We start from the raw sequence: 12,042 nt of genomic DNA, 5'->3' as shown, positions 1-12,042 counted from the left end.
GAACTTTTAATATTATTATTAGTAAGTATGTTTCAAATTTAATTATAAAGATTGTTTGATATTACTTTTATGTTCATCTGGGTATATATATATTATATATATATATATATATATATATATATATATATATATATATATATATATATATATATATATATATATATATATATATATATATATATATATATATAATATATATAAAAATCATCCGCAAACGTATTTGTGAACAGCTTCCCTAGTTGACACATTTTGTAGATGATTTTTCTGTTGTTCATACCCCGATGAACGTAAAAGAAATAACAGATAATCCTTAAATATTTTTTAACTTCTCAAGATGTTTATGGGATTTAGCTTAATAGTAGAGCAACCATGTTTTTTCTTTATTCTTAGTCTATACGACACTCTAAAGTGGCAGGAGATTTGTTTCTTTTTTTCATTTACTCAAGATCACGTGTGACAGTTACCATGTTTGATACCTAATAATACTGGCATATCAAACAAATATGGATTGGATGACATATTAACGTGCCTATATCCAATTGAGGTTCAAGCACGGTGTTAGTGTACATGCTTGCCTGTGTATGTTTGTGTGGAGTTTAGAGGGTTTTTTAATGTTCACTGTCATTTTTATAATGTTCGTATCTCTATTTTAGGTTACAAGAACGGACATACTCCTTGTGGGGATATTTGCACAAACATATGACTGAATATATCAACCCAATTTTCAAAAAGGAATACGAAATCACTCATCCAGTATTATTTCCCAATGTCAGACCACAGTGCTTCAGGTAATAATGAACATTATTAACGTGAACCTAAAACTGGTTAGAGCTTTACGTTTAACACATTTTACAGTTAGAATATCATAGGTAATGCATTACTCTAGATTACAGTTCAAAAGTTTGTTTTGTTTAACAACATCACCAGTGCACATTGGATTATTCATCTTCGGCCATCGGATGTCAAACATTTGGTAATTTTGACATTTAGTCTTAGAGAGGAAACCCGCTACATTTTTTCATTGGTTGCAAAGGATCTTTTATATGCACCATCCCATAGACAGGATAGCACATACCACAGCCTTTGATGTACCAGTTGTGGTGCACCAGATGGAGTGAGAAATAGCCCAATGGGCCCATCAACGGTCTAGATTACAAAGACTATTTAGTGTAGAAAAAGCTCAGACTAGCATTTAAAGTCATTGCAATAGGATTTGATTTTCATTCTTGTATTTTGTTAAAACTCATACACATGGTAGGTCTTTCATTCTCATCATTGTAATCTAGGATTTATTTTTGTGGGTGATATTCTTGGGTGATTACTGTTTGCTTGATTTGTGTCCATAGTGGCTATATTAAAATCACTAACTTAACTTTAGCTTTAGTGTCACCATCACTAGTCTATTTTAATAGATCAGCATTACAAAGTGATAAAAATTAGATGCCAAATCATTTATGTGCATCTTATAGCTGGATTTTATTGTATTTATAACAGGTTCTGGAAAGGAATGTACAATCGTTTTGAGAATGGAATTCACCCGCGGGAGAATGTTTTGGATATTCTGAGTGCGGCTAAAGACCACAGCTCATCACTTGAAGATCATGTCAGACTGCTCGAAAAGGTCAGTGATATTACATATTCTGTACAGCTTTTGTTGGATTAGCTAACAGCAATTAAACTTCTGTGTTCTTAAACTAATTTTATACATGAGAGTTCCCTGCTTTTAACTTGTTTGACAGGAAGTTAAGAAAAGCTGATGACATCATTCAGGCACAGTTTTGGACTGCAGTTAAGTTTCTGTTTATAATACTGTAACCTGACCTCTGACCTTCGGTACTTCTCCCTGAAATAATTCCACTTTAACTAATGTAAGTTTTTAGTGGATTTTTAGATTTTTACAAATGGATTGTTTGTCAGGGCTAATTTTTATATAAAAGGAGAATCTACTATAAACCAGAGATGCCAATCATTACGAATTTGGCGGAATTATTACGAATTTAAAGCATAGATTATGCTATTACGATTGTCTTGTTCGAAATTCTGATTTTTAGAAAGAAAATCGTAATTTCATGTATTTTGGTGTCTGATCGTAGTTTGGAAGGCACAAATGTTGTTAACACCGGAGAAATGGAACTTTTTCCCTCTTCAACATCAACAATCGTAGATTGGTTTCCTGCCTTGCTCTTTAAACTTATGGATTCCGAATAGCGAGCATAGCAAGCATGACGATATAGAATAAACCAGCCTAGCAATTGGTCTTCTGAACAGCCCCGATGTTTGCCGATTGGGTACGGCCTTGAACTTGACTTTACCAATATGTTGAAAAACGTGCTACTGAGCATGCTTTTTTTGAAGGATTCCAATGACACTCCAACTAGGGTTGGCAAATCTGTATAAACAACTTGTTTACAAAATCATCACCATTGATTATTTATCTGTTATTTCACTGCATGGTTTTGATTGTACATCACTGGCTTTCATTTATGATATGCAATCTCATGAGCACTTGTTTAGTATTCTCAGTTTACGTCTTGGTCAACCTGTATTAAACAGGCTGTTAAGACTGATATACATGTATGCTTAAGTCAAACTGTTCTAAGTAGATGACTTCATAAATGTTGTTATAATGAGGTGGATTCTTTGTATATGTATAATTTTAATATCCTTGTGAGAAGTTAGTTAAATACTTTTTGTAAGTTTACAAGACTACTTTTTGTTAGTTTACTGGTATGATCATTTTGTTACAATTCTCATTACAATGTTTTCACTGATCTTCTTCAGAGGATTACACAAATCTGCAAACTGCTTGGCAAATCTGACGAAACAATTCAGCGTAAATTACAAGGCTTTCTCTCAATGGATTCCATCGATGGATACCTGGCTTCTCATATTGACGACGCCTCGATTTCAAACAAAATGACAAGTGTTGACAGAAACTCTGACGACTCCGACCACAAATTAAACCACATTGAATCGGGTCTCAAATACAATGACATTGCACAAAACCATGTTAAAAGTGATTCCGAATCGGGATTCGATGAGTCCAGCTCCCAGATGTCGCGGTCGGGGATTGAGGACGGTAATTATACGATGGAAAACAGCATGCTTACTCGCTCACCCAGCTCAGAGCAACTGACGCTTGATCAGCTTGTTGCTGAAATGAAAACCGTAGCCATAGACTGGAGGCCATTCCGCAATGTGCATAACTGTAGCTGTGCCACTCCTTTTGATCACTATATGAAGAAGGCAAGACTTATTTCCTGTCCATTGTGCCTCACACCTTTATGTTACATTAATAACAGTTTCACACACATATCGTCATCTTACCCTTCTCAAAACAGCACCTAACACTGGAGTACTGGGGCATAGTTACAATGCTACATCATCTTTTTAAATACTAATTGAAAAATCCACAAAATAGTAACATTTAATTGAAATTACTAGTTTGTCATTATTTTGTTATTACCGTATTCATTGAAATGACTTTCATTGCATCAATAACAGTTTCACACACCGTCATCTTACCCTTCTCAAAACGGCACCAAAAACTGGAGTACTGGGGCATAGTTCTACATTATCTTTTTAAAAACTAATTGAAAAAAAGAGAAAAGTTGTAGTTAATCGAAATTACTGGTTTTATCATTATTTTGTTATTTACTAATACCTTATTCATTGAAATTACTTTCATAGCACATCATCAAATTAGTACCAGAACTTGACCATGCATAGCATTTAGCACACCCTATTCTCCCTACTTCTATAATGACATTAGTGGCATAGTAGTTTTGCCATTAGCTTTAAGACATACCACTCTCAACTCCAGTCCTGAGAGAGATTTAATGGATCATTGGGGAAGTGTCTGGTCATTACTCTGCCCTCTCCCTTACTAACAATTATCCATTAGGCTTTGTCCTAAATGGACGGCCGAGATAGTTGAGGTGTGTGCTTTGGAAAGAATCTTTAAACCTTTTTAAGAATTCAAACAAATAAACATGGGTTTTTTTTTCCTGCTATTTTAGAGAACAATGCACTTTATTGACTTTGATAGATAAGACATCGAATACATTTTTTAAGAACTTAGTTTTTTAATTAACAGTAGGCCACAATTTTATGATACGTCTTAAAAAAATAAGATTGTGTTAGTTTTTGATTGAGCTTTTTTTTTTTTTTTTAAATAACCCCGAATGAACTCCCAGTTTATCTGAGCGAGTAGGTACACTTGTTTTCATGGATGTTTCTTGAATGCTCAAAGGTGTGATGCACTGTTAAGTCTGTATTCGGTCTTTGGAACCGGCAAATTATTATTTTACACAATGTTAAATATTCAGATTGATTACTGTTTGAGTGCTTTATGTTTTCCTTTAGTTAACATGCAGATGCTACTGGTAATTTCATTTTGCTGATGGTTCTGAACTCCAGAAATAAGTTATTATTTATATATAATTAATACTGCTATTGTAAATGTTGCATTGTGCTAATACAGTATATTGTCCTTAGTCCTTTGTGCTAACTATACCGTCTTCCATATATAAGACTTATATTTTTCCTGACCATTCTTGTCTTAACTGCAATGTATTTAACCTTTAAATCAGTGTTAATATCTTTAAGACTGTGTTAACTGTAAATGCCTGATGTTTTGCATGCACCAACTTCCTTATTATTTGTGTTTGAATATTCTTTTTATTTTTTTTAAAACTCGTCATATTTATTTATTAAATATATAGTGTTTTCCTTCTTTTTTGTCAATCCAAAGTTGTATTGGTCATAATTGCTTCTTCTTCTTCTTTTTGGGGGGCCTTTTTTTGTTTGTCTTTTTGGGGTGTGTGTAAAGTGGGGTGGGGTGTAAGAATATGTGTAACTTCTTTTTTGCCAGTCCAAAGTTGTATTTTGCTCACAGTTACTTCTTTTCCCCCCTTGTTTTTCTTCTTCTTTTCCCCCTTTTTTGGGGTGGGGTGGGAGTGTAAAAATATGTGTTCTAGATAAATCTGTTTCTCCAGGTTGTTCTTTGTCTCAAGATTATAGCTGTAAAATATGTTGAGATAACTTAGGAGAATTAAAATATGGAAGAAGCATTGCTATATCATACTGCTCACAATAAACACTAATTGTAGACTGGGGATTATTTACAGAAAAAGCTAGCACATGTTTAATCTAAATTTAATATTCAGAACAAGTAAAACATTGATTTGATTACTCTTTTTGTTTTCAGTAAATGTTTAGATGTAACTAAATTGACCAGTTTTGGTTCTTTATAAACACTGAATAATATAGTTATAGAAGATTATGTGTTGTTTTGAATAACTTCAATGAAGTCAGAAGGTTTGATAGGTGTTGATTTTTTTGAAGCAGTGTTCATAGTAGTGACAAAAGCACAGAAGGACCAAACATTTGTGTCCATCTCTGTTAAGTCTCTGTTCATTTCAAACATTAAATTTAAAAACTTCAAATTGGTATTTTTAATTAAATTGGTTTTGTTTTATGTGTGGGAGGATGTTTTAATAGGGTTAAAGTAAACATGAATCATGTATTATATATTATTATTTGTGTGTGTATTATTCAAAATGTTTTGTACACTATACCAGTTCTTGTTTTTACATATTTAATTTTTATTTACACTTTCACTTTCAGTTTCACTGTTGGAAGTGCGGTGAGGTGTTCTGTACGAGATGCATTGCTCGTAATATTCCACTACCTGGTCATTACTCCCGTAAACCAGTTTCTGTCTGCAAACCATGCTACCGTCAAGTTCGGCATTCGCCCTCGATGGAGTTTCCAACAAGTTGATGATGAGCCACAAGCATATAAATCAAGTGTACATAAACTCCATCAGATGAATTTGTTTAGGAGTGAAGGGTTGTGTTTAAATATAATTATGTCACAATGGTGTGCAAGAGTGTGGTAAGTGAAAGCCAAACAAAAATTTATATAATACCAGTATTTCTTTGACATTTCATCCAAAAGATTACTTGAAACACTTTGGTATGAAGCTGATATTGTCTGGATTGATGATGCACATGATGTGGATTATTATGATTATTGTATATGTTGCTTATACATTTCTGAAACCTATGTATGTGGTAGTCAAAAACTTACACTATACTGTGAAGATTTTATTAAACTCCCAGTGGTGTGAACTACCAGTAGTACTACTCATATTCAGTAGTTGTTGTATCTAATTACTGTGAAATCCTTTATTTTCATGGGCTTAAATTTTCATGGTTTTGCTAAAAACAAACAACAAAAATCACAAAAAACACACAGTTCGTTCAGTACATAAATTCATGGATCAAAAGATTATCATAAATATGTATTATACCTATACATAAACACATATATTTTATTTTAGTTTTCTTAAGTTTATTGACTGCTCTAGTCCACAAATTACATGAAAATTAGACCAACACAAATATAAAATTTGAACTGACTGGTATATATGGTTAATGCTGTCACATTTTCATGGGGTTTTTTTCTCTCTGGATCAGTATTTTCCAACCTTTTCTCAACATGGGAATGGTACAGACCTCCGTGGTAGAGCATTTGCAAGATAGAGGCATGTTAGATCAGTTGCTTGCTATGGACTCGTCAGTTTTTGCCATCACAATTAGTGTCCCATGACTCATAAATCAAAGGCTGTGATATGTGCTGACTTATTTATGGGAAAATGTATTGTCAATAATCCCTGGCTTTATTATCTTATTGATTGATCATATTTTGTTTTAATGTTATTCTCTAACATTTAATTTGAAAAATGTGTTCTGACTTTTTTAATGATTATTTGTGTTCTTTGACCCAATTTTGATAAAGGTGGTTACAACTTACTTTTATATCTTTTGTGGTGCCCATTTATTAGAACTCAAAAAAAGATAAATCTGTATTTCTATCCCCACAATTACTAGAAAATTGAAAATAAATGTTTTTGTGTTTTAGTACAAACCAGTCATATCTGATTAAGATTATATATTTTATTTGCACACGTTTTATTGTGCATATTTTTATTTATTTATTTAATTTTTTTTTCAAAATTGCAGTCATGAATTAAGTGATCATATTGTCTTTCAAGGCATTAAACAGATGTACAGCCTCAGTAAATCAGTGGATACATACTACAAGGCTAGCGAGTGCTGCTAACCCTAAGTGTACACAACTACATGTAAAGGTATTACGATTGCACTTACTTTATACTCACACTACTGTATCAAACACAGTTACAGCCAATGTCCGAGGCTGAGCACAGGATAAACATGTCTGAACCTGGATATGTGAACTGTCTGTTAATGGAGGACAGGGGCTAGTGTTTGGGGCTCGAAATAGGAAATACAATATGACCTGCTGTTGTTTTCAAAATAGCAAGCCAGCAGATATGGCCTACTGGAAATAAGACAGCATGTGGTTTGGTATAGTATGTAAAATATTAAGACCTCTAAGATGTATTTTAGAGCATAATGGAATTAAATGAACAGATGAGATAATCATACTTATGAAGGGGTGAGATTTAGCTCAGTCTGTTGAGTACTTGCATCGCAGGATCGAACCACCTCGGTGGATCCATTCAACTGATTGGGTTTTTTCTCATTCCAACCAGTGCACCACAACTGGTCAAAGGCTGTGGTATGTGCTTTCCTGTCTGTGTAAGTGCATATAAAAGATCCCTCGCTGCATTAAGAAAATTGCAGTGAGTTTCCTTTGATGACTGAGTATCAGAATTACCAAATGTTTGACATCCAATAGCTGATGATTAATTAGTCAATGTGCTCTAGTGGTGTCATTAAACACAACAAACTTTAACTGTCTCTTAAAAACTTACCTGTGATTTTTTTTGTGAATTTCTATTTCACCTGTTGGATCTTAAAAATGGAATACTTTTTGACTGTTGGCAGGCGGCCGTTACGAGCCCTGGTTTTAGGTAACGTCAGTAGAGTGCTTGTATATGAAGTGCTTGGGTCATATTATTGAACCACTACAATAAACGTTTGTTTTTTTGAGGACTAGGAATCAGAATTACCAAATGTTTTGCCAATGATTAATTAAACAATGTGCTCCAATGGTGTCATAAAATAAAACAAACTTTTAACTTTGCACTAACCACTAACCTCCTATCATGGACAGAAAGCTCAAGTAGCAGAGATGTGTGTGTTCACATCAGTTTGTTTCAACTTTGCACTAACCACTTATCATGGACAGAAAGCTCAAGTAGCAGAGATGTGTGTGTTCACATCAGTTTGTTTCAACTTTGCACTAACCACTTATCATGGACAGAAAGCTCAAGTAGCAGAGATGTGTGTGTGTTTGTTTCAACTTTTATATGTTATATACATGAAATGAAAAGCATTTATTGGTACACAGGTTTCATGGTAATGTTTGGTCATGGTTGACAAATAATATAATATGGGATAATTTATGATGGTATATATAACCTCTAGTAGCTTAATTTCTCTGCTAAATTGTTGTATCTTGTAATGTTCAATATTGATGTCAGTATATCCCTATAGTTGTAGTAATGTGCAATACAAACAATATTGGACGCATATTAACGAAAGAGTGTAATTTATGTTTACATATTTGTCAGTTGTGTGTGACCAGTCCTTGTTTTTAAAGCAAATATACGAAAACAAAGTAAACATAACATGGTTGGACATTAATCTTTGATTCAAAACTCTCTTATTTAAAATAATTTAACTGTCATTAATGAGACATCTTTATTTTTTCTTTGGTAGAGTTACTGTAGAAAAATCATTTTTTTACCACTGTCAAAAAACAACCCCAGAGAGGTGAAATTATTAGGATATATATTGTGACATTTATGTATATATGTGGACTGTTATTTAACAGAATGATATTGAAGCAGTATGAAAACAGGGGACACGCTTCTAACTCATAACTGTAAAACTCCCAACAGATTATTTGAGAATATGGGTCCCATTCACTGTTGATGTTCATGTATATTGTGCATCTATGAATGTGCAGTACATTAATAATACAGTTCTATAACTTTGTCTAGTACTCTTTAATATATATGTAAGTCATTAAGTTATTGTATGTGTGTGATATTACCGTATATTTGTTTTGTTTTAATATAAATTATGCTATTCATTCCAAGCTGAACAGCTGACATTTTGTTTGTAAATTTAAAGGGAGAGTTTCTAGAAGGAACAAAACATTGATTTAAAGGGAAATGACTCTAAATGAAAAAAGAAAATACTGGGATTTTTGTTTCTTTTTGTAACATACATCAAGCACAAACACATTGATTTTGTATTTCTATATGCGTTTGTAATTACATCATAATTGTATCACTGTATTCTGCCATAAATTATACCAGAAAAATGCCCACAAATAATGTAGTAATATATATTTTGTCTGGACAGTTTGAGTATTAATTGTAACTTCCACATTGCTCAAAACTAGATATCTGCCATGTGGTCCCAGGGTCAGAACATCCTCATTTTCAAAGGACCAAAGGTTGCCAACAAACCATTCCTACACCATCGTTTTGGCTTCATTCGCAATAAATACAACATAACTTATCATAATTTTACTATGCTTCACCACAAAGCCCCCCCCTCAAAAAAATAAAAAACACAACAACAATACCAACAACCCACAATGGCCTATTTTATCTTCACACTTGTCAAATTTATTTGTTGATGGATTGTTTTAGGTAATGTTTTGGCTTTCTACTTGAATCTTACTAAAAGAAACCACAATTGGTAAATTTCAATTGTTCTATCACAACAGTGGGCCATTATAAACTGGGCCCATTGTGGGGAAATGTACAGATTTGGGTTTTTTTATTATCCTGCTTTTTCTTTCTTCAAAACCAAATTACCTACAGCAGTGAACTCAGAATCATAGTAGTACATGTATTTAAGGGATTGGGTTAATATATTTTTGAATTACATTATTTTATTTAATACAAACAATATTGTTATGTGAAGTTTCATATTCTTTTGAACACTTCCATGATTAATGTAAATACGTTATTTAAATTAATATGGAGACATCATTTTTTTTCTTTTTCAAAAAGTGCTGTGACCATCTTGTATATTGAATAGGGTACAAATATTGAAAATACACATTTAAAATATATTACAGAGTGCTAAATAAAATTTCTATTTCAGTCTACAACTTATATGATTTTTTTCTAGATTATTTTCAGTGTTCCAATATGATACTCATATATACACACTTAGCTTTGATTTCTGGTATTGTTTAAATGAAATATTAAAGAAAAATATAAAGGAATTAAATTTTAATCACAATATCTTTTTATATAGTATAGTATGAATCATATTAGTGGTAAAATTTAGGAATAACCCTGCTGTGTTTTTAGAGTTCATACCCAGTTTTAATATTTTAAAATTGACACAGTGATATATTATAGATCTATCCCTTTTAAATATCTAGACCCCCAAAATGTTGTGTTTTCTTTACAAAAATAAAGTCTAGACATATTCATACAACTGTACAATTGTTATTTATTTATTATTACAGTGTATGTTGCTCAGAGGAATAATAACATGTAAATACCATAATATATGTAAATATATTTATTAATTGTTATACCTCTGGTTCTTTGTAAACACACATGTAATGTAGAACTTAGAACCAGGGGAATTAAAGAAGCTAGGTTAGGATTTAATAAGCAGAGTGGACTTGTTAATAGTTGAAATGTATTCTTCCATCTTTGAAGGGGTTGGGGTGAAGCTTAATAGTAAAGCATTCACCTGGAGTATACCAGCCCCAAGTTCAACCAGCTAACATTCACAAACTATTTGTTTGGTTCCCAACATGGCCATTTGGTTTAATGTGAAGTGCATAAACCAATCTAGCAGACGTTTTTCTGCTCGGTCTGGCTGAACTTTGGGCTGGTTGTAGGATTTATCATTCTCGGTGGACCCATCTACTTTTTTGTCACGTCAACTAACACTCATGACTGGTACATACATCAAAATTCATGTGGTATGTGTTGTAATATCTGTAGGAAAAATTCATATAAAAGATCCTTTGCTGCTAGAAGATTGGAGTAGCCTTTGTGGCAGCAGGTTTCATCTCGTCATCTAAACAAATGTTGAAATAACCTAATGTTAGACTCGCCAGATATTTATCATTTCAGATATCGGGGAACATTTTGTTTTCAAAATTTTTGATTAGCAACAGTTCTGATCAGTTGAAAATTGATTATCAACTATTGCTTAATGTTTTTAAATTGTTTGTCAATCTCTGAAACTTTAGTAGTGAATCATGATGCGACACTGAACAAAATGTTCCCTGGATGTGCTGATGTGTCATTATAACAATTTTGTTTTCTAGCTTTAGAAATATAACATGAAACTTGAACAGTTCACATTGATTAGTGCTTTTCCCCTCTCTGCTGGACATAAACATTATAAGCTACCCAAGGGAAGGATGAGAGTTGAAGTACTCCCACTGTCGTTTTGCCATTTGTATCCATGTATCATATATTATATATCAAATATACCATAATTATGTATATTGTGAAACTTAGTTACTGTATCTGTACCAATACTAAATGTTTTGTTTGTCACTTTTGCTATTTATGCAAATGTAGAAATTGTACAGTTTATTACACAAATCTGTAAGTAGATTGGTGTAAAATTATGTATATAATCTGTTAATATTCGCATAATAGAGAAATAAACCATGATTTAGACTGCAACAGTAGTTTTGTTTTCACCATGTTTTTTGTTTCATTTACAAGGTTATTTTCATTTTGAGGTTTTGCATACAGGAGAAGAAAATACCAGGTAGTATTTAGACTACCACATATGAAATTGGTTTAATGTTAAATAATGGAAGATTTACAAATATTTATGTAATGGAAATTGGGAATAACAAGCTATGTCAGAATAAAAATGACAAGTATGCTAAATCAGATGGTTTTTAGTGGGGGAAAAAAGAAGTGTAAACCCACTTAATAATTGAAAGGAATACCAATAGATAACAATTCAACAATGCAATTATGTAAGATTGGCTTGTGATAGGCAAACATGACATTTAAAAATGTCTCAGGAACAACCATAA

General features: G+C 32.5%; 1 protein-coding gene across 2 annotated transcripts in view; it reads left to right on the top strand.

Annotated features, from left to right (window-relative positions):
* LOC121376266 (myotubularin-related protein 6-like) overlaps positions 1–7,600 on the top strand; it is a 51,506-nt gene extending 43,906 nt beyond the window's left edge. The window contains exons 11-14 of one of the 2 annotated variants that reach the window (XM_041504095.1): positions 654–788; positions 1,495–1,621; positions 2,782–3,246; positions 5,629–7,600. In XM_041504095.1, the coding sequence (XP_041360029.1) occupies positions 654–788; positions 1,495–1,621; positions 2,782–3,246; positions 5,629–5,784 (883 nt within the window). In that variant the 3' untranslated portion in view covers positions 5,785–7,600. The remainder of the gene's footprint in view (positions 1–653; positions 789–1,494; positions 1,622–2,781; positions 3,247–5,628) is intronic. The other variant, XM_041504096.1, reaches the window with a different exon arrangement.
* Positions 7,601–12,042: the final 4,442 nt, after the last annotated feature.

This window comes from Gigantopelta aegis, chromosome 6, assembly GCF_016097555.1.
Source record: "Gigantopelta aegis isolate Gae_Host chromosome 6, Gae_host_genome, whole genome shotgun sequence".
Classification (NCBI taxonomy): domain Eukaryota; kingdom Metazoa; phylum Mollusca; class Gastropoda; order Neomphalida; family Peltospiridae; genus Gigantopelta; species Gigantopelta aegis.
The sequence above is the reverse complement of the archived record's forward strand: the minus strand, read 5'-3'. Positions and strand labels throughout refer to the sequence as shown.